The sequence below is a fragment of the Chiroxiphia lanceolata genome, chromosome 6 (genome assembly GCF_009829145.1).
Source record: "Chiroxiphia lanceolata isolate bChiLan1 chromosome 6, bChiLan1.pri, whole genome shotgun sequence".
NCBI classification, from domain to species: domain Eukaryota; kingdom Metazoa; phylum Chordata; class Aves; order Passeriformes; family Pipridae; genus Chiroxiphia; species Chiroxiphia lanceolata.
In genome coordinates, this window is record NC_045642.1 from 32,729,788 (window position 1) to 32,754,090 (window position 24,303).

At 33.6% G+C, this 24,303-nt stretch overlaps 1 protein-coding gene across 1 annotated transcript in view; it reads right to left on the reverse strand.

Moving 5' to 3' along the window:
• Window positions 1-24,303, reverse strand: part of RYR3 (ryanodine receptor 3) — a 209,575-nt gene that overhangs the window by 116,175 nt on the left and 69,097 nt on the right. The window contains 17 exon segments of the mRNA XM_032689828.1: window positions 504-712; window positions 2,287-2,461; window positions 3,125-3,330; window positions 4,247-4,394; window positions 4,811-4,970; window positions 6,608-6,691; window positions 7,141-7,244; window positions 7,646-7,750; window positions 7,957-8,173; window positions 10,724-10,916; window positions 12,995-13,236; window positions 13,858-13,991; window positions 16,440-16,558; window positions 17,267-17,362; window positions 19,015-19,150; window positions 20,114-20,282; window positions 21,462-21,583. Of these exon segments, the coding sequence (XP_032545719.1) occupies window positions 504-712; window positions 2,287-2,461; window positions 3,125-3,330; window positions 4,247-4,394; window positions 4,811-4,970; window positions 6,608-6,691; window positions 7,141-7,244; window positions 7,646-7,750; window positions 7,957-8,173; window positions 10,724-10,916; window positions 12,995-13,236; window positions 13,858-13,991; window positions 16,440-16,558; window positions 17,267-17,362; window positions 19,015-19,150; window positions 20,114-20,282; window positions 21,462-21,583 (2,619 nt within the window).

The window sequence follows — 24,303 nt, forward strand, 5'->3', positions numbered from 1 at the left end:
TATTAATAACAAATATTTTATAGAAAATACAGGAATTATTATTCTGCTCCAGAGTACATTAGTCAGGGAGTTGTGGAATTCCTATCACTGGTGCATCATAAGAATGAAAAAAACACTCAGCAACACCACAGGTACACTTAAATGTCCTCAGACTTCAGCTGAACAATTTTGACACATTTACGAAATATGTATAGTAGAGAAGGTTTAAAAAGTGAACGTACATGTAAGACAGAATATAAAAAAAACATAACTGACATGTTTCCAGTAACTAATCACAAAATAAATTAGTAACACACATAATTAAAAAGATAGATATATCCATAGGAATCTATACTGCCATAAATGAAACTGAAGATAGACAAGATCATCTGGAATTATCCGAGTGACTTAATAGGTTTATATGACAAAGTATCCGATGACAGTAAGTATCAGTAAGGGTTTAATGTCTCAGCTTGCTAAACAAACAGTTGTTAAACAGGTGTCTCCCTAACTTGTAATGTTACCTTAATGTGAGGATGATTTTTTGGTACATTGACAAATGTTGGTAAGCGTTTACTAAACCACATAGCGACATCTCGGTTCATGTTGACAGCAAAAGGTTCAAAACCTTCTTGAAGGCCACACATTGTATAATACTTGAATGTACTGGCATCCATTCCAAGGTTCATGCGACCAATCTGAGATAGGCCCAGTGCACAAATTGGAACAAAACCTAAAGAAACAAAAATCAAAAAAAAAACCCCAAGAGTAATTTAGTTAAAAACACAAGCATTTTTTATTTTGGATCCTTCTAATGTGGACTGAACTTTAGCTCCTACAAGTAATGCACATGAAGTGATGACATTAGCAAGGATTTAAAGCCACTTTAAACACTAATTTCTAGATTCAATATAATTGCTACCAAAATTTCTGAAGACTTAGGCATTATCCCATTTATTTAAAAATTAAACCAGTTCAAACAGTTGTTCTTAGTAAGTAGTAGATTTGTGTGAAAAATAAACAAAAAATGTGAAGTCAAGAGGTAGTTTTGTGGACAATCACATTTGAAAATATTTGCTCAAGTCAGTTATTAATTTATTAAAATAATTCATTTATCTTCCTCATTTTTAGACTAACACACATGGTTTTATACAATGAGTTGGACTCTGGAAGCCAGCCTTGGCTAGATCAAAGTTATTTAACAAATATTAAGTATGATCTCTGAGGGCACTGAAGTTTCAAAAGGACTTTGAGAAGAGGTTTAGTTATCTCAGTACATTATTGCCAGCCTTCATTCCTCCATCATTCACAATGGACACACACTTCCTTAATGCTAGTACTTTTTATGACTCAACTCTTTGATCTCCATATAACTTTATAGCAGCCAATAGACAGGGAAGAAAGATTGTTGAACTATTTCTCCATTTCTCAAGAACCAGAACTTGGAGACAGCAGTTCATCCCCTAAAGGAGAAATTTTCTCTCCCAAACTTTAATTTAAGCCTTCAGAATAGCTTTGTTAAGGCAGACCCTCTTTCTCTACTGTTAGAAAAACTCTGTCAATGGTAACATCAAAGAGGCACAGTGAGCAACTGCAAAGTCTTCTGGCCATTACTAACAGGTATGAAGCTACTACTGGTTGGAGAAGCTACACTTACAAAAAAAATGTCCACTAATACATAAAGCAGAACAGTTTGAAAATATGTCCTGCCTCCTTTACTACAGACATATAGGTACTGCTTTTAGAAAAAACAAAGACCAAAAACAGAAGATGAAAATTATGCCAGGAAAAGGATAAATTCAGATCAGCTATGAATAGGATGAAAGAAAAAAAAATTACAAATCACTCAACTTATATTCTTTGGATGCAGACTCTCACACATAGTGAAGGACATACTCATTATGTGCTTCACAGACATGAACATAATACATTTATGCTCCAGTAAGATAATCAGAGACTACATTTTCAGCTTTTGAGAATTTTTCAGGATACTTATTACTACCATCTCTTAGTACTGAAGTTTAGTCCTGAGAGTAAGCCTAGCAAAGAGCAAGGCTTGAAGAAAATTTACCCATTCTGACTGCTGAAATCCCATTAATGTGGTCAAAGGAAAAAAAGAAAATCAATTGGTGCCACAGAAGCACTCTCAAAGTAAATATTTATGAAGCTAAAGTGTAGCACAGTCTGAAGGCTCACACCGGTGAAATATCATTTCTCAGCTCACTGAATCATTATGACAGACTAGTTTTTCTGGTGGTTGTTTTGTTTTGTCTTCTCAGAACCATATGACTAAAAAAGGGAAATTACCATTTTCTATTCCAAAGTCGGCAAATGCAAGTTCTGACCCTTTACTCGTTATTAGCAACTCTCCATTCAGAGTAAAGATAATTGATTTGTCATCCAAGTTTATCATACAACCAACCACATCTCCTGGATGCCAGCTTCGTCCAAAGAATCCACTGCCTTGATGCCAACGCTGGCCCTAAATGGAAAAACAAGTGAATAACCACAGTGCTAAAATTAGAAATTAAATACAAAGTAAATAAAGAAAAACAAACATTTCATTTTCCAGGATCTCCAAGTAATTTGCAAACTGATCATGGCTTTTGTCTTAGAGATAACAGAGACAAAGAGCAACTAAGCCCTAACTTCAACAATTTAGAATCTGGATGATAACTACTGTTCACTGGATTCCACTTCTCACATGCACTGTAATTATTATCTTTCTGCTCTTGTAGAAGTCAAGCTTCGGAAGAAAGAACATGCAGAATGCAGAAAAGACAGAAAAGGGAAAACAGAACTGTGCTTCCCTCTTCCAGTCATCGAAGAAGCTTTTGTTTGATTTTTGTAAAACACCACATTAGAAAAATGGAAGTGAATGCTGTATTTTGTTTATGATTATGACAGACTTCTTTAATTAGTTGGACAGATCCTAGGAAGATATAAACCAACACATCTGTATCAGCATAATTTCAATTAACAGAACCAAAATGCAGATACTATCCTGCATGAAACAGAGCTCAGAGATATATTTCTGTGAATCAGAAAAAATTCCTGTACTTGATCTGGAGTATACAGAGGAAACCTATACTGTAGTTCTCTGTCTAGCCTGTTCATAGGTCAAAAGAGGTGAAGTTGTACTGACTTTGCTTCCTTCAAATACAAATGCTTGGTCATCAGCTCCCAGCTCTATGTCAGGTCGACAGCCTGGCCTGGCCCAGCCAACACGCATATCTCCACCTGTCACCGCTTCAAATTCAAAGTACCACTTTCCAGACTTCACTGCATAAGATTTTTCTACTCTGAAAAATCGTATCTTGTCGATGCTGACTTTTTCCACTGTTTGGTCAGCTGTAAAAATGAACAGAGAAACCCCCCTCACTTTTAATAACAAAATTAAATTATAAATGTCACTGTCTAGCTTTTCATCTGTCCCCAGTATCTCATCTAGCATTGCATGTTTAAGAAACTTCACAGCAAATGTTACAAAAAGAGTAACAGTAGTCAGCATGCAAAGGCTACCACATTCTAATTCTGTACAGGATGAGTGATCATCTGCTATGTAGAATCAGCATATTTCAATGTACCACTCAGTTCAGACCCCCAAACACAAAACTGAGTAGAGGAAACAGAAGCAAAAGATTACTACATGCAATACAATCCAATGCAATAATGTAGTATCATAAAACAAAAAATTATTTTCCTACACAAGTCAATGCATTTAGAACATTTTTTTTTTAAATTACAGAATAAGTTTTGTTTCATTTTGGATTTTTTGTCAAAAATTACAGTGCTATAGCAAATATGAAGAACAACTTCTAAACAAATTTTTGCTCCTGATTTCAATTCAAAAAAATTATTAAACGTGGTGAGCTTCTTTGAAGACTGCTTAAAAAACTGAAGAAACCTAATCTACATACCATGTAATAATTCTTTTTAAATGCAACCTATATTATTTTCTTTTTTTCCTTCTTTCCAAATGAAAACCAGTATGCCCACTCACACTCCAGATTTTCTCCAATCTAAAAAATCAGGCAATTAGAATTATCATATCATTAACTACACACAATCTTTAAAAAAAACTCCCAACAAAGGCCTAAGTAATATAAAAGTAATTTTAAAAATATGTTTGCACCTTTCATTAAAATTCACTGGAAAAATACACTACTATTAATTAATATCTTCTGTTTTCCCTATATTTCAGTTTTATGTTTTTTCACAGCACTGGGGGGGAAAAAAGACCATGATACTTTTTGGAAGTGCATACCTATCTCTTGGTCAGGTGGTTCAATACTATAACCATAGCCTGCAAATGTTCTAACAGCTTCACGGAGGCTATCTCTGTTTGATTTTTTAGTGCGTTCATCTAATAATGCATATGGCACTAGCCGAGGATTACGTTTGTTCTTAAGATCCTGAAAGGGGTTATAAAAGAGAACAAGAAGAAAACTCTGTTTAAATAACACAAAGACTTATTATAATAAGACAGAATGTATTCTGAAATCATGTTAAGATTACAGAAGAGACAGAGCATTGATGAAGAAGAGTTCTATGAATGCAAGCTCAATTATTAATAATGCAAGACAAGAACGAAAGAGAAGGATGGAAATATATTCCCATACATCCTACAGCTGCAACCATACAGGTCTTACAGTCTACTCAGACTTTCATGAAAAAGGTTCCTTTTCCTGCTTCCCACCCCCTCTAATTTTTCCAGATATTACACAACATTCAATATTTAACCTCTTAACACTCTCTTCCCAACTGACGTTCTAGAACACAAAATCTCACATTCTTTAGTTATTCCAAATGCATCTAAAGAAGTTCCTACCTGCTGAATGCCATAGGTCCATCCTTGCTTTATTCTGTCTTTTGCCCAGACATTATGTGCATTTTCTGCTAGTTTGTCAACTAGAAATTCTTGAGAAGGTAACAATTTCACCTCAGAAAGATCAAGAGGGGCAGGTTTATATCCATTTGACATCATGTAACTGTAAGTCAACAAGGCAAAACAGAGATATCCCAGTTATGGTATTTAAATCATTCTACGTGGCATTCATGGCCTGGGGCTCACTTTCTCTCCGTTTTTTTTATCTCCCGTTCTCCTATTTCTTTGCAAAAATCCTGCATTACATTTGGTCATTGACTGGGATATAAACTGGATTCTAGCTAACAGTCTCATTTTCCACCTACTCACACACTAGCTAATTAAATGTGACTCAGATCCATATATGCATGCCTAAATGGTTGCTACAAAACAACAAAATTGTTGTTGAATGAGTAATTTTTATATATTTTTTTAAAATTTGTCTTTTAAACCTTTCAAATAATTTCTATTTTAAAGATCTGTAGGATGACTTCTTATGAAATTATCTTTTATGTATTATTAAGTATGGTATTTTAATTCACTATTCTGTAGGGACTGCATTACCATTTTTCCAACAGAAAAAATCATTTTAACTATTGTTCATCACACTTTTTCATTGAATAATAAGCTTAGTAGATTTTTAGCCCTAACTAGTACCTTTTCCAACCCTTCCATATTGTATAAAGACTACCCTCCTTTTTAGACATGTGCAGAATCTCTCTTGCTCAAATCAGATAATTTCCATTTGCTAGGACAATTCATATAGGCAGTAGGTATTTCAACAAGACAATAGTACTAAACCAGTATTATCATAGACTGCCTGAAGATCTTTTTTCCTTTTTTTAATTAATGCCATCAGCTGGATCAAGATTACCATTTCCCATATCACAAAACTACATATTTTAGTGCTCTCTTTGAAAACCTAACTTTGTTTCTCATGGATAAAGCTGTTTCAGGAAAAATATACATCTCATAGATTGATAAACTGATTTCTCTTTCTGTCTTCAAGTTTTGTTGCAGAACAGGGCTTTAATCTGTCCCAGGAGGACTACAGGGTCCCCACAGTCAACACTAAAATACAGATGTAATCCTTAATTAATCTTCACCATTTTTGGGATGATTACTACTGATGACTTAAAGAAGTCTAAATAAAAAACATATTCAATTCTTTTAGCTCTGATTGCCACAGTTTAGCTTGCAAATAGAAATTAAAGCAAAAAATATATATTTAACACAATAATCTATATATGTACATTTTCAAGAAATGTGCAACATGATAAAAACAGTAATTTTCTACTTTTCCTCTTTAAAGAAATGCATTAATAATGTCTATGGAAATGTGTGTATGTTGAACAAACCTTTTCTTGGAGGAGAGAGAAGGAGAGGTGTAAATTGAAACGAGTTACAGGAAAATGGTATACCTTCTTTCAAGTAGATATATTTACTATCATACTCATAAACTGTTCTTTTCCATGAGGTAGAAAAACACTGAAATGTTGCTTTTAACTTTGGAGTGTCTATTTTAAGATCATGTAACACAAGTACATGTGGTTTAAGTATGTGACAGTTTCTGTCTTGGAATAACTTCACGAGGTGATGTAACACAAGAGTATTCACAGCCAACCATCCTCACAGGCAGGGTAACAGCCTAACCATTGATCTGTAAGACCATAACAAGTATGGGGCTCACATTAAGTATTTTTAAATGACCTTAAAATATTTTATATTTATAATATATAACAATTATCATAAGGTACATACTTTTTAGGAAGTTTGACTTTTTTAAGATCTTCCTCAGCTGCTGGATGAGCATGAACAATGTGACATCCAAGGGCCAAAAGGGTTCTGCCAATATAAAAAAGTAGCATTATTGAAACCCAACATTACACTGCTCACCCATTGTGTAATTTTTTATTTGACTATAAATACACAGAAGAAATTATATTTAAAAAACAGGGAAGTAATTCAAAACAATGGGATTTCAAGACCCAAATAATTTAACTCATAAGAAATAATAAATAAGACCTTCAAAGTCTAAAAAGGCCCAGATCTATAGCTTGGGAGTTACACACTTTATTAAAACTAACAGGATTTGGTGGTGTTTCTTCCTTTGTATCTCTGTGGAGACAATGTTTTTCTAAATCACTCTGAAGGGGCTCCTGGGACTACTGGCAAAGTTAGCAGAACACACTTTAAATGAGATATTCTAATGTTTTTTGTATCTTAAAACAGTATGATTTGCTTGAATAAAAACAAAACAAAAAAACTTTATATTCTTAATATTTAAACCTCACTTGAGCGTTTCAGTTGACATTTGTAGATTATAATTCTTCTCTGTCTCAGGTAATTTTGAGAATTCCACAAGACAAGGATGATGCCTTTTATTATCATCTCGTATCTGCAACAAGTAACAGAAAATAGTACTTTCCTGATATCAGAATCAAGAATCACAGTAAAAAAAAAGTTAATTCTTTGCAATAATGAAGACACTATAAGCAATATCGTTTATCTTTTATCAATGACAGCTACTCATCACTATATAAATGTACTTTCTCACAATTCATTTATAATGCACATTGTAAGTACTCATCCACAATTAAATAACAAAAGCAAGTTTTGAGGAATTTGAATGTTTAAAAAAGTCATCAAAAAGTTAATATCACTGTCTCCTTCCACCTTACATGTTCACCTATTGCTGGTAATGTATAGACAGTCATTCAACATCCAAATCCATGTTTTCTGGTAGGATACTTAACCTAATACAGGTGACTGTACCCGGGCAGGTCATTCAAAATATACCTTGCCATATGTCCAGCCCAGTTCTATTTTATTCATTCCCCACAGTTCATGGATGTTTTCAGCTAGCTTGTCCCTGATCTTTTCGAGATGAAAAGGAAGAGCAATCTAAGAAAAGAGAATAACAATTTCAGAAATAAAAAAAGGTTCATTACCACGCCTTGCATATCCAAGATCATCTAGTTTGGTTAGTACACCACAACACACAAATGAAGAATTGCTAAGAAAGGGGGAAGCTACCCTACTTTTTATAGTGTGAATTTAAATTTTGCATAGATATATTTTATGGTCCAATTATTGCAAATTTCACATACCTGACTGGTGTCTATTGGACAAGGGATAAAAGAAGCTTGCGAGAGGAATTGTGTTGTACCCAACAAATCCCTCACTCCTTCAAAATCTCTTTTATATTCTTTCACTGGTTCCAGTTTCATCTTCTCTTTTGGAAGCAATGCTTCATAACAGGGCGCATAGCCAGCAGGAGGCAGAAATTTAAACTCTCCATGACGTCCACCCAACAAAAAACGAACTCTGTGCAATTTCCAATGAAGCAGTTAGACTCTCAAATAGTCAGTATATACTAGCATTATAAATAAATCATTTAGAGACTTAAACATTTATTTGATTACCATCTACGAAGATGCAGGTGCACTTCATGTTTTCATAAACAGCAAAGAGTTACCAAGGATTGACACGAGCAAATACTATCAGTTACACCATCACCTACCCACTTTTTTTTGAAAATTTGTTTTGGTTAAAGCAAAACTAATCATTTACTCTTGTAGTATATTTAAATGTTTCTCACTTAAAATCAAACAGTTGTAAGTTGTGAATTTTTTAATGGATTTAAAGGATTTGGAAACACAAATCTACTTTAAATTGGACTGTTACTCTAAAAACACTATCAGGAGTATTGGTATATAACTTAAGTGTTTTAAACTAACTTCTCAGTGCACTCAGGCAGGCAGCTGGCTCACAAGAGAAATAAAAACCCAAACAAAACATTAAATCATAATACTTAAATCAAGCAAACTGGGATGAGCTTCAGAAGCATAACTAAGATTCCTAATAAACCCCTAAAGTGTTCTGTTTCTCCTCAGAGATATATTTTTCACATAAATTTAAGAGTATACCAGGAAAAACAAAAGAGATAAAAACTGCCCAGCTTCATACTTTGGTCCTCAAGTAGGCAAACTCTAGAGATAAGCAAACACAGAAAAGTTTAAAAAAACCCTACCCTGTTACCTCTAGGAAATAGCCCCTACATTTGTTGTGATGGAGTGACAAGAAGCCTATAGAAATGCTAGAGCTATCAGATCAGCATATTTCATTGACATTTTTAAAAAGAAGAGAACAATTAAGACATAGAAGTTTTCTCAAACAGGGTGCACATAAGCACAGGTCACAAATACCTGAAATGGTTTAATGTTCACGAGAAATGGACTATTACTGAATAATTCTATTACGCATAAACTTTCTAATTTAATTTTAAAAGTACATTGTTTAAAATATCTGAATGATCCCAAGGCAGCTAAATATTTGAGATGACAACTCTGAGTTTAGATGTCTCTTTATGGAAAGCTCCCACACATATCACAACACTTTAAAAATAAAGGAGGTCAATTTTATCCTAAGACCTAGAAGTCTAACTTCCTAAACAGACAAAAGTCAAAGAAAGAATTGAAATTAAAAACCTCTCATTCAATTCTTCCCTTGCCAGCCACAGATGGGTAAATAGCTCATTGCTTCCTTCCAACTTGCTCAATTTTTCTGAATTGTATCAAATCTCACTTGATCTTTATTTTCTCATTTGTTCGGAGGTCTGTTTTATCCCTGCTCTTCACTGCAGTATCTAAACCTCCATACAGGCTGTATCTTCCTATTTCTGCACAGTCTCTTTTACAAACCTGAACACTCCAAGAAGTTGTGGCTTTATTTTTTTTTCTCTTATTTTAATAGAAATGTTCAAATCTTTTGATTTGAAAAACTTCTTCTACTTTTTCTGACCTTAACCTTCAAAAGAACCCTCCTAAAATCAAATATAAAGCAACATAACTCCAAAGGACAGGAGATAGTGAAGGTCTCTGACAAGGGTAGAGAAAGGAAAAATTGATGATGAAATGATGAAGATGACTCAGAAACAGAGACTGAGAAATTCACAGATAGCAGAGAAAAACTAGATAAACCAGAGCAGAAGTAGAAACATAAGAGTTTGTGCCCAGAACACTCTTCTCCATTCATGAAGTCAGGATTCCCATGTAATAACATTTTCTTTCATACAATAACAGGCACAGAAGATTATATATATCAGGTACTAAAAACTACAAAAGAAAATGCTCTCACAAATATACAAGCAACATTAAATAAGAATGAAGAAAAATAATTACACCAGTTTAGGCAGATTTCTTACAGAAAAAAGTAATGAACATTTTCAAAAACTTTGTACTAATGCAGCTACATAGTAGGGTCACTTCCAGAGAAAAAATGAAAATTGATTTATTAAGCCTTTCCCAGTCCTCTTTTATTCTGCTTGATTCTACAGATTTTCTGAATTCACTAAAGGTAAGATAACAATTAAAAACTGATTACAGTAAGTTCAAAACTCAGTGTTTTAGAAACATAACAGGTAAGGCATGGACAATACTAGTAACAAGATTCCAAAATTGATTCTCATCAGTTTTTTGTGTTTCCTACTCTGAATATAGTATCACTTTTCATGATGATTTAGGCTTTTTACTCCCTGCTGAGAAAGCCAGTGAGAATTTTCATTAGTGCCAAATCTGGTACTGTGTTTCTAACGTCCTTTTTTTCACTGATAATTGGAATGAGACAAAATTAATTTCCCCTAGGTCACCGACTAATCATAAAATAATAATTTTCAGACACTGTGACTTACTCAAATTGTTCACAGGCTCACATTTCACTTTTAAGTGAAATCATCACTGAACAAATCAGCACTTTCCCGACTTCCTGCCAGTTGGTAGATCGGCAGAAACAATAAAAACAGAACAAAACAGAAGAAATCATAAATGAATTTGGACAAGACAACAAAGAAAACAATTAAAATTAAGTTGTACTTACTTTACACCTGCTGATAAGCTTACAACAGGGAAGAAAAACCCTTCTGTACTGAAGTTCTCAAACATTCCCTGTACAGGCTGTCCATTAATGCGGAATGAAATGCTGGGTACACCTAAATCCAAACAGCAGCTAACCACATCATCAGATGCTAATAAATGCTGATTGACAGATGCTACAGCTCTGGGTACTCGACCTAGGATAAAAGTATTCAGTAATCAGAAGCTTCAAGCAGGTTCTTAAAGGTTTGACACTGAAAAAATCAAGCTTCTTCTTCATAGTCATTAAGACATGATCTTGCCTTCATCTGTTTTATGAACAGTTCTGTTTTTAGAAACAGTGAGTTAACATTCTTAAAACTGATATACGGCAGAAAACTGCATAAACTGAGTGATTAACTTGAAACCCCTGACACTGTTCACAAGACAGAACATGCTGAGCTGATATGTGAGTCCACATTGATGCAAGAGTAATGAGGCACAGTAAATTAAATTATACCCTCTTTATAAAACTAACATTTATAGACCTATTTTTTTTAGTTTCTGTGAAATACCAGATTCACATACATGTGAATATTCAGCGGTAAGACACTAGAACAGGTTGTCCAGAGAAGTTGTGGATGCCCCATCTCTGGGAGTGTTCAAGGCCAGGTTGGATGTGGCCCTGAGCAACCTATTTTAGTGGGTGGCATCCCTGCCTGTGGCAGAGGGTTGGACCAAATGATCTTTAAGGTGGCTTCTAACCCAATCTATTCTATGGTTCTGAAATTCTACTGGAGTTGTGATTATGACCAATATCCAGGTTTACACAATCAAGAGGCAGAATAGTATACTGAATTATCAAAAAATGGATCAAGAATTTGATGGGCCAGGTTTTCTTTATGAACTACAGTCATACACTAAACATAGGTAGCTTAACTTTCGCTACCTGGGAAGTTTAGACTTTACAGACATGCGCAGGACTCAGCACTTATAATAGCAATTAACTAGAGATAACACATCTGAAGTAATCTAACATTTAGATATAACTACAGTTTTTCAATCCAATGAATGTCTCTTCAGATTTCCTTTCAAAACAATTCCCTTGAAAACATTACATTTTACCTATAAAGCAAGTCTAATTATTGTGTTTGGAACTTCTTAAGAACAAGTTGAATCAACTGTCCAGGGCAGTTTAAGTACCCGAAATTTTCCCTTACTGCAGGAGATGAGATTTAAGAGACTTTCCAGTACTGTATTTCTGAGGTTTAATTAGAGTTTAATTTTGTATTAATGATTTCTAATGGCTGGATGTTACAGATGCCTCCCAGTCTTCTCCCAAAAAACGTAACTTGTGACATTGGATAATTGTTCAGAAGTGCTAAAATAAAATCTTGAATTATGTGTGCACACACACATACAAATTTTATGCTAGAACAATGCTAATATAATTCATAAATGAAACATCCCCAAATTAGGAAATGGTAGAATTAATGTCATAAAATTAACTTCAGCATATTTATATGTGATGCACTTAAAACACACCTTTTAATTGCAAGACTCCACACTATTATTTTCTGAGCAATTAAAGAATATCTAGATGTGTATAGCATTTAAAGGCACTGAGAAATAAGGGGAAATTAATGATTTTGCCTACATGCCTTGAAAATTGCGCATTAAATCATGACCCACAAGTCGAACAAGCTAAAAAATAATATCATTTACTGTGTATGTAAAAGAGATCGGGAAGAAAAAATAGCATGATACTTCAAAATTAAAGACTGTACACACAAGGACTAAAATAACAAAGCTGGTAATAGTGTAGCAACTATTACTTTTAATTGAAAAAAATGTCTTTTTATGAAGCTATTTATCAAATTTTTAATTCAATTTATTAAATCTATTAGCAAGTCTAAGGATAACTGACATTTTTCTTCAACTGTAGATATAAAGTAAAAGAATAATGCAAATGTAGATCCATATAGAATTAATTCATCTGAGATCAATGCATCCATTGATTTTGAACAGACAGAATTAAGTCAGTATTGATCTAGATCCGGAAAATGCCATTCCTTGATCAAAATCATGAAAAAAGAAGCTATCTGCTAAAAAGCCTGTTTGGTATAATTCAATATTGGCTAACGCTTCTGTCAAGAAGTCTGATCTGAACTTCTAAATAACCCAGAGCTCTGAATGTAGCTCACTATAAAATAACATGTTATGTAAACAAAGGTACTGAAGGGAAAGGTAGGTAACTGCTAAATGAAAGATTAGTGGTAGTTCACAAAGTACTTACCAGACCACAGATGAAGGCCGTCAAAACCATAGGAGTACAGGTCATCACCAACACCATTGCCCCCCCATCCTTCTCCACCTCCAGGATAGGGGGCATAACCTGAAGTAGAGGCCCATCCAACGCGTAAATGGGTGGGTTCTGCCGTCAAGAATGGATCAACCTGATCAATTATTAACTCAAAGTACCACTTCTTGTATTGTGCAGAGCCCTCAGCAACACCCAAAAATATGTTTGGCCTTATGCTAAGAAAGAAAATGGAAACCAGTTAGTGTAAACATAAAATGCAACATATTAATCATATTGCTGTATAATTGTCAAATTCACTTTACAAATATAGTAAGTGTGTAGATATCCACATTTTCCTTACAATATTTTAAAAAGTGACCCATTTTATGTAATATTATAAAGTTGCTGTAGAATCATCTTCTAAAGCAGAGTTCCATGCTTTGAAAAACTTACAGACAAACGAGAAATAACAAGATCATTTCCTAAAATCAAAGTGAGGTTGCAAGGAAATCATATCCCTCTTAAAAGACACAAGTACTTCACAGTATGTTTACATGCTCTGTTTTGATTCAGAAACAAGCAACTCTCACTTTTCAATTTCAGAACAGATCTTACTCTTAACTATTAACCCTAACAATTTCTATTTGAGCACAGTTCCCATTACAAAATGCCATATTGTTAGGAAAAATGTTTTTTTTTCAGAAGTTAATACATAATACATAAATGCTTCCCAAAGTGTGTGTCTCAATATTGAAATCTATGGGACATTTCTTAGGTTACAGTATTTCCTTCCATTAATTATTGAAGATATGGAAGTTCCATTTTTTTCTATATAACAATAAAACATGTCACTATACCTTGTCACATCATTAATCAAACGTGTTTGCAAAAGTAAGTCTCTTCTAGGCAGTAAATTGTCACAAATCAAATTTTGATTGGCACGCACTGCAACTCCATTGCAGACACAGAGAGAGCAAAGCACATCGAGAACCTTAAAAGAAAAATCAGAAAAAAGTAGGGTAAAGGCAGCTAACTGCATATACTACTATTCAGTTGACAGCTTAATTTACATTCAGGATAGACCTAAGGGAGGGAACATAATGCACCTTACCATTTTTGTTTTCTAAATACTTTTCACATATATGGACCAAGTGTAGTCCATACTAGCGATAGAGAATACCAAACATTCATGGAACAGAAATTCTGAACACGGGATTTGAAAAATGCCTCAAAAACCTTCCTTTGAGATACCCTATTCTCATTTTGACTAGAAAAAATCAAAGTTAGAACAGCTGTATGTCAACTCTTTACAATTTTTAATTAAATCTCTTTTAAATTTTGAAATATAAAATGGAATTATTTGATAAATTTCCTGCAGCCCCAAAAAATTTCAGTGTAAAATTAGTGGATGATTCTCAACAGCAATTCTCTGACTGCTCATGAATCTCTTCTAAAATGAGTATTTTCTATATGAGAAATAATCCATTTATTTTTAAAATTAAAAATGCTTGAAAGAATTCACCATAAAGCAAAACAGAATTTCAGAAAGATCTTAAACTCCTACTTTCTTTTTGTTTTGTTTTAGTCTGAAAATTGAAAGAGATCGACATAATTCTCCCACAGATTACTGACGCAAAAGCTTTTGCAAGAGAGAACAGAGTAACCTGGTGTTGTTTAATGCTGAGGGGCAAAGCTGCACACTTCCGCAAAATAATAGGGAAGCTTAAAGATGTACTTGAGCTCTGACAAAGAATCTTTGAGCAATGAGCCCAATCGGTGTAAACTGCTACAGATCACCTAAAAGATAAAGACACATCTTCACACTGTTGATTACCATGTTGGAAACTATTCTACTACACCAGGAGCAGCAGAACATAACATTCATTTTAGCTACTGCTCTCATCTGCCCAGTGAATTTAGCATAAACACACCATCAACAGCAGTTTAAGCTAATATATTGTGGACTTTTCTATGTCCTAGCCCATGAATTTTCCTTCCTACCATCTCTGCTGTTGGGCAGAAACCTCTAGCAGAAGGACAGAGGTAATAAATAACTACAAAAACTCTGACTGGTACTCAGCTGTAAAGCAATATAGTAACATTAATGATAACCAGTAACTCAGAATTTACATGTAAACTGTTTAAATAATCTCTGTGAATTTGCTGACTGTAGTTCTGACAAAAGGCTTTTCACTTAAAAAAATTCTTCAAATCAAAAATTCCCAAGACAATGTTTCTTATTAATAGTACTGTTTCTTATTCCCTGAATCTCAACAGAATATCTAATCTAGCAGGAGAACAAGATATATTGTTTGTGGAGTAACAAATAAATTCATTACTTCCCATTACTTCCCATTACTTACTGAGGTTTAGTCAAAGACATTACAAACAGAAGGATACAATTCCTTTACCCAGTATAGTTCTTTTCCTATGTACATATTTTCTTTTTCTGCTGTAAGTTTTCACTATAATTCCTATATTAAGATATTCCAGCTGAAAGGTTCTTTGTAGGTGACTGGAATAGCGTAGTAATCTTGCTAAGAGCTAAAAATAAACTAAGCTTACTGCTGTAATTTCTATTTTTTTCTTATGACTACTTATATAAGTTCATGCTCCTTAACCATGCTTAAAAATACTGTTCTCCTTTACTGAAGTTGGTTAGGTTCTCTGTATAACTGATTTAAAGGAGAAGGTAATTTCAGCTCACTAAAACTTTCTCTGCTCTTCCTCGAGGTTATCAGTCTTTCAAATAAAATTTTAATTGAGGAAGGAAACTCACATCAGAAAATCACACATAAACCTATATCTTCGTTTGTGTTGTGATGTCATCCTGATCGCAGCCAGAAACTCTGTTCACCTTCTTCTATCATAATAAATTGCATATTGTTGTCTAAATTAATCTCATCCAGTATTTCTTCTGGAAACTCAGGGGTTTTTTCTTTCTTCTGAACACCTGTGTTTTCAGATATTTGGATTATTTTTCTGATTTCTCATTTTATTTTTTTTCTGCTATTATTATTATCACTCAAGTTACGAATTACTCTGCAGGATATAGTTCTCTCTTTCTGTAGATCAAAGGTAGTCCACTGCTTCTGCAGAGCCCTCTGTCACAAAGCAAGCTACTCTGCCCCCTTTCTTACAGCCACGAGAATGCTTCATTTTCTCAGCAAATCCAATGTTCTGACTGGTTACCAATATTTCTTAACTGTTTGCTTGTCAGACATATTTGCTGTATTTGAAAATTTCTGAAAAGCCATTGTATAGTACACATTCTTTTAATCTCAAGAAAGCAACTTTGCAGATGTACTTTGAGGTTATTTTATTTCTTTAGGGGTACTAGAATCACATATTTCCATGCAGAAATTTCTCTTCCCCCTCTCCATCCCCCCCCCAAATCATTCTAAGATTATCAGTAAATTCTTAGTTTTTCCAAACATACCTTGTAATTTCGCCCGTGTTTATCCAACAATGAAATAATGGATTTGATGTGTTCCTCAGATATTATATTTAAAGCTTCTGGGCTTTCAATCAAGATGCAGTGTAGTACTTCCAAAATGCCTATATAAAGGCCACAGAAACAATGTTGTCATTAAATCACCTGCACAATTGAACACAATCTAAAAGTTCAGTGAATGTGTATCTTACAAGATGCTATCTTTTCTCCAGACTAAAAAGAGGATGAAAACACTTTCAAGGAGTATTAATATGATTATTACACATTAGGAATAAACACCTAATAAAGCTGTTAATTCCTGTTTTCTTTTGAAAATAGCCACAATTTTAAAACCACTTGAGAAAATTGCAAATTTAACTCCTTCTTTTCAATGAGAGACATAAAGGTTTTAATAGGGAGCACTGTATAATATATCAATATTTTGTTGAATATTTCATAGTGAAAAAAACCCTGTTAATCTATATCTTCATGGGTTTTGTATGCATGTCCACAAACTGGTGTTATTTAATGGTGCAGTAGTGTTGATACTGTCTTACCCAACCCATTAATTCACCCAAGTCATGTTCAAAATTCATTGGATATGGCATTGCACATACCAAACACACGGAACCAAAAAATGCCACAGAAATGTCTCTAAATGTATCACTTTTTTAAATTTAAAAAAACAAGCAAACAAAAAAACCCATTCAAGCAAAAAACCCAACAGCGTATTTATTTTCTAATGCATGTTGGTTTCAAGGGAAACTGCTCTGACAATAATGTAAGACAGACATTAACTGATGGTTAATTTACATTGTAAAAGTGAGTCTCACCTGAGGAAGATTCTAATCTATCCAATTTACTGATTAACCAATCAAGGTTACTGGAAAATTGAGCACAATTGTTTCTGTTGCCACGAATGAGAGCAGCTGGAAAAAACACAAGGTATAATTTTATAACAGGAGATTTCTGTTTGAAGTCATCAATGTTTATCATGTGCATTTTAACACTTTTTTTAGAGTAACTTCATGAAACAATGAACAAACAGGTCCACATATGTTACAGTATTAAAGAATCAAGATTTTCATTATTTTGAATATCAGCAACTGACATAATTTCTAGAGAGGACATAGTTTTTGAAGTTGACTGGGATCTACTAGATAAACAGGAATTATATGTTTTGTTTATGCTTTATTTTTGTAGTTAAATTTAAATAGAAGCTATCCACCACCCTTGCTTAATGTGTATGTCAAGCACTGTCATGATCACAGGGCCGAAATATTTCTTTTTCTGTTTCTTCCTACCAAGAGTGGGAAGATCATATGTAGAAGTTTAAGATGAGGTGCAGGTTGTGTTCACTGCTGTTTAGTTCTACTTTCTGATTACAACAAGTTATAGAATGCATAGCTTTTAGCATTTCAGTAGTGCAGAATGCAATGTTATTTGACTGCACTTTGAAAGTTCATCAACGATCAAGTCTTTCAAGCAACACTGGTTTTTTTCATCTAGAAGTTATCACTGATCACAGGGGAAAAAAGCAACAAAAAAGCACCTTCTGTATACAGTTGTCAATTGATTTTTATTATGAAGCATTAATATTTATTACATCAGAACAAGTGTGTTCAAAATGTACCTGTAGATGAAAATTAAGACAAAATCTGAAAAAGGCATACATAGCACCAAAAACATTTTTTTTCATGCTACTTTTCTTTAAATTCATAAGACTAAAGTAAAATGCAGGTAATGGTAACTTTCTACTTTCTAAAGCAATGAGAAGACTTCACCTGAAGCACCTGCATGTCTGAGCTATGTGAATAACCTCACAATTCAAAGTACTTCGCCTTGTTTCTTTTATTATTGTCCTGACTCTCAACTTGCTTATTTTACTATGGTTCAAGACTAACTTTCTTTGTAATGAAATTAGAATGCATGTAAACTCCATTAGAAGACAAGATTCTCCTATATGAGGAATAACACAAATCAGTATCAAACTAGAAATTTAAATAAATACACATATAAATATTTTCCATGCTCTATAATTTTGGCCCTTCTACAACACAGCAGTAGTCTGCTCTAGAAACCATGAAAACCGTTGGAAAAAATATTTCCACTTCTGTTTTATATAATTATTTTTATTAACACTTAAATCTAAGTCTCAAGTAACAAACATTGAGGTCAGCAGACCTGATTATTACTTTTAGACTTCCTTCAGCTTCACATACAAAGACTGTTTTCCAGTTTCTCTAATTTTTAAAATAATAATTCACATCTATTTGCATACCACAGGTACACTTCAATTATTTAAAAAAAAAAAAAAAAAAGCTTTTGGCATGCTTCACGGAACCTTTTCCTAGCTGAGATCTATTTTTCTGCTGTATCATTGCTCAGTAAACTCTTTCCTCTGTAATAAATAGCAGTAAGTATACGGAAGTAAATCTGTAATTTACACAATGGAATGAATAACACAGTGTTGTTATGTGACCATCTTTGGTCAATTGTCTTTGATGGTGAAGCAGCAAGTAGAACATAAAGAGTACATATCCTGGGTTTTTTTACATTAGTACGTTTTTGAAGAACTTACCTAATAATTTGTAAAGGAGATTTAAAATTTCTTTCCATGCAGTACCATATTCTTCTCTTGCAATTCCTGCAAAATGAGCTGTGCTGTTGTAGTCATTTAAGCGATCAATGCAATTCAGAACTAGTGCCAGCATTCCCTAAACACATGTGACAGAAAGTGAACTGTACATAAAAAGGTATTTTTTCCTTTATAAATTGGAAAGTTGCATTATCTTAAATTTTAAAAAAACAAACAGCAAAACAACAATTGTGCTTACAGGATTTGAATATGTGTATTTCTGTATAAAATAATTCCTTTTAGAGAATGACTCAATATTGTTCCTTACTCAACTAAGTATTATAAAAAATAAGGAAAAAAAAGCTGACAATAAAGGCTTTTAAAATAATAATGAACAGCCTTTTTTACATAAAATCTTCCTTGCATAAGAAGAAAACACTTTAAATTTATATTAAAAGGAATTTTTATTGATAAAAAGGTGGAAATTTTACTATCCAATAAAATATCTGTAAAAAAAAAATTTAAATACTGAAAGAGATTTTTAACTTCAGTTTGATTGCAGACTCAAATGGTATTGAAAATCTGCAAGCAATTTAAACATGTCTAAAATCATTGTAAAATATGTTTACTATTTATACAGAAACGTAATTATTCTGAGAAAACATATTTTCAGAGAGGAGCGATTCAACAATTATGTAATACATATCCTTCCCTAAAGCAAGCATTCTTCCAGTTTCTAGAGATAAAAAGTTACTGATTCACATCCTGGTGGGCAGAAAAGACATAAGAAATAACATCTATTATTGATCCAGGTTTTATTATTCATTTGGGGTAACCAACTTCTATAACTTCTTGTCAAAGCTGTTTCTTGCAAAAAAATGACATCTGTTTAAAGATGCTCAGAAGTATCAAGATCAAATTTTATAATAGAGGGTTTGTAGCCTGTGACAAGTGTGTGTATGTATATATATATATATCAGCTACAGAACGTTACATTAGAGAACATATGTATACATCTAGATGATAATGTTTAGATTCTTCTCAATGTTTGTGGCACAGTAGACTTGAAATTAAAATAATGTAACAATTCCTCTCTCTGTACCTCTTCTTTGAATAAATTTTGTCTGTTTTTGAGTGAGCGGAGTTTGTTTTGCTTATCTTCATGTTGCAGGTCTTCTTCAGGAAGCTGGAAGTATATAATAAGGTCTTGCAGAGTCTGAGCCATCTCCTCAACAGGCAGGGCAGAGGGTGATAGTGTTCTGTTGTTTCCACTATGGAAAACAACAAAAAAGACTGGCAGCATTAATAATTTTCCCACTGTAATTTACGGTATTGTGTAGCAGCCAATTTTCTGTTGGTATCTAAATCAAGTTTTGTTACATATATGACATATGCTTATATGCATATGAACAACAGATGATCTGAACTGAACATCATTTAAACACCTATTATTTGTGTGCCCAGCACTCATAGCTTCCAGAAGTGGAATCATGCTTCCCTTTCCGCACTGATGTAGTTTTATGGTAATTGATTTTGTTTAGATACTTTAAATCCCTATTGATGATTTAGATGTAATGTGCAGATGGGCTAAAACGGTACCAGTTATTGACGCTATACACGCCCAGTCTTCTAGAAAAAGAACACAAAAATAAGAGGTAATCCTAACCATAAATTAGATCTTCTGTATCTAGTCTATATAGGAAATAAGGAAGGGTAGGATTTAAAAATGGAAAGCATTTCAAGGTATCTCAGTTGTCAGTAAAATAATGTCTCTTTCCTGTTCAAATATTTTCTCAATCCTGTGTGACAACCCAATTTTCCATGGCCTGACTCACTAGTATGAGGAGCTGATTGCTGGCAAAGGTGGCTCTGTTTTCATATCCTCAGCCCAAGAAATATAAAGGAGTAGTGTAGGCCCTTGAGATACTGAAGCAATAATGTTTTAAACACATACTTGTATAATGGCTTCTTTGGAAGGAAATATTTAATTACAAACTAATTTTCCTTTATTTTTTTCATCAAGTAGGTAGTAATACAAGGATATCCACTTGATCATCATAATAAAAACTTCTGCCAAGCACTATGAAAAAATAGTTTCTTCAGTACTACATACATTCTTATACATTTCATTGTATATTCTTATACAAAGTTCTAGGTACCATAGAATACTTATGAATGGTGTTAGACTGAGATCATTTAACAGGTTTTCTTCAATTTAGGATCCAGCTTCTAGATTCTGACTTCAAGGTATTAGATTTCATGTAAATAATCTTAAATAAACTGTTTTATTTATTTAATGGCATTACTAATCAAAACTGCAAATTTAAATCAGTAAAAATATATTGCTAATAGCTTCTAAATTCAAATATTTGAAAGCAAGAAATATACATGCTCTTAGAGAAATTCTTATAATTTCAGAATACTTTAAAAAACAGAGTGGTAATAACTACCTTATAAAGTGGCTGAATAAGCTTGTAGTATTGCGAATGATTCGAGCAGCCTGGGATTCCTCATGCTGACATCTTTGTAATGTGAGACCATCATCCATATGACCTTCTTGGTGTAATATAACCTATTGAAATCAGTAATTATCACAATAGTTACTTTAAAACACTTTCTACTTTTAAATATTTTGTAACATTTCAATATTGCACTGTAAACAGTAATGGTATATTTGGTATGGTAATGGAGCTACCATTTGTTAATCACTTTATCTGGACACCCATTAAGTAGCTACAAGTTTTTCGGTTTCACATAAGTTATTCAGAGAAGACATTTATTCTTCCACAATTCATTAAAAAAATACGCTTAACAGATATGTTCCAATTACAGTAAAAATATTGTTTTTCTTATATTCTATCTGTCAGGGAGAGAGGATCTTCACTATCTTAAGCATCGTTTACTAAAGGGTTCATCCATGAAAAGACTATTGACAAGAAAAATCAAGCTGGAGTGATAAACATCATAAAAGTTACAGTGCAGCTAAAGGTGCTATAATGTTTATGAGCAACTTCTGACTCATTTAACTGTTTCTACACACTAGGTCGGATTCTTATCAGAACCAGATGTGAACATCATGTGAACTTCAAGCAATAATAGAGATCCTTTTGTAGGGTAGGGTTTTAATCTTTCCCTTTAAATAAACACACAAAAAGACAACATAATTTTCAGGCATCCCAAAAACAAGTCTTGGTCATTTTGAGTCATTAAAATCCTACAACAATTTTGTAAAAAGTAAATATGAGCTATCCTGCTTCTTTGTCCAAGAGGTAATCTACTGAATTCTCCATTGAAAAATGTATTTTTTTAGCTTTGAGTTAGTAAAAATTTGCAACTGACCAGTTAGCAGAGTAATTCTGAAGGTACAGAATAGTTAACAAAGAAACTAATAATGTTACACAAGTAGTTACTGCCACAAAGGGAAAGTTATTTACCAACAACTTTTTGTACATACTAGTGTATAGGTATATCAAAGCACTAGAAAGTGATATTTTTCTATACTTGTCAGAATCTAGAGTACACATGTGCTCCGTTCCATCAAAAATGCTGAGGAACTGCTTTTAAAAGAGATAAACGTCACCCTGTGAGTTTATCTGAACACCAGAATCCATGGAAATATGATGGAAAAGACAGGGAAGGTATTTTTGAATGATTTTATCTTAAAGAAGGCTAGTTTATGTTTTGGTCATCTTTTCTCTTGGTTCAAATACTTTTTAAATATAGAATCACACTGTGAGTGACTTTGCTAGCTTGAATACCATTATTTAACATAAAGAAGGGTCCTGAGGTCCCTAAACTGAACAAACACTGAAGAGCGGCTCTTCCCATCACAAAACTAGTAAGAAAATATTTGACATTCATATAATGTCTCTTCAGGCCATTGTATGTAGCTCCAAGTTTTGGAGCTACGGGCATGGAAACATTTGACAGATTGGATATAAAAGCTGCTATGCCTTGCAAAGTAATTGCATCACCATTGTGGAGCAGATATGCACTCTTCTTCCTAAGCATGCAGCAGTTCAGGAAAGAGTGGAGTCTTTTAGAATGACTAATCTTTCCTACTTCTCTGACCAAAAAAAAAAAAATCCAGAAAACCAACAAATAACCCAAACCTCAACTAAATCATCCAGAAACATCACAATTACAGGAAAGTGCGATTTAGAACTCCAGTGAGTAAACCACAGACAGAAGTATTCAGCACTGTCTACATCAGTTCTCCAGATAAAACACTTCTCTGCATATAAAAAGGGGCATTTGGCACTGTCTTGCTTGTTGAGGTACAGCAAGACATTGATGAACAGCCTGAGCAACGGACTCCAGAACACGAACCCAAAACATACAGCATATGTTTCTCTGTTCTCTGACCTCTAGCATTTTGGAGCTCTGCAGGAGTTCATAGCTTGCATAGAAGCAAACTCTCAAACTGAAAAGACAGACAACCATCACTCACTGGATGGCGTGGGGATGTTGACTAGAACACTGATGTAAACATCATCATTACCTGGCAAAGTCTTGAAGCCTTGTTTACCACAATCTCAGAGAGAGATAAAATAAATAACAATTCTTGCAGAAATCTGCAAGTAAAGCCCTAAAAATGACGCCAGAATTTCTTTATATTAGTGTCTTGCAAATACAGTATAATAACTAGGTACATGAAACTGCACAAAAAACCAAAAACCCAAAAGTTTTTACTGGGAATTTTTAGTATTTTGTAACAGAATTAATCCCATAGTTCTTTTCTCCTCTCTATGGACTTGCAGCAGCTGACAGTGATAATAGCTAGGTTATGTGAAAAAAAAAAGCACCCTTTTTTTATATATCTAAATTTCCTTAAAAAATTATAGTCTAGTATAATGTATTGCAGAGGACAAAAAACTTTTTTTTGCCTCCACAGAAATATTAATTACTGGAAGCTAGAAGGTTTGGGTTTTCTTCTGTTTGAAGGCATTAACAAGACAGAATTCTCCAGGTGAGAGGGCAACAAAAGATTCAGACTTTGAACATGAATGAAACGGTTTCAAAGGAGAATAAACGTGACAGGCCATTATGGAGGTTCTTTTAGGCCCTGGGTGCTGAGAAGAATACTGTGGAAACAAAACACTAAACTGGAAGCTATTGTAAAATTCTTCATTGAATACAGAGCACAAATCTCCATGTTTCAAGAAGTGAAATTGTATGCTCTGAGGAAACAGAATACCATAGCCAGTTCTGGTACGGGAAAGGAAGAGGCTATCATTGTGTGATTTATTTTTTTATCAAGAAAATACTGAATGACTGGCATATAAAGAATTT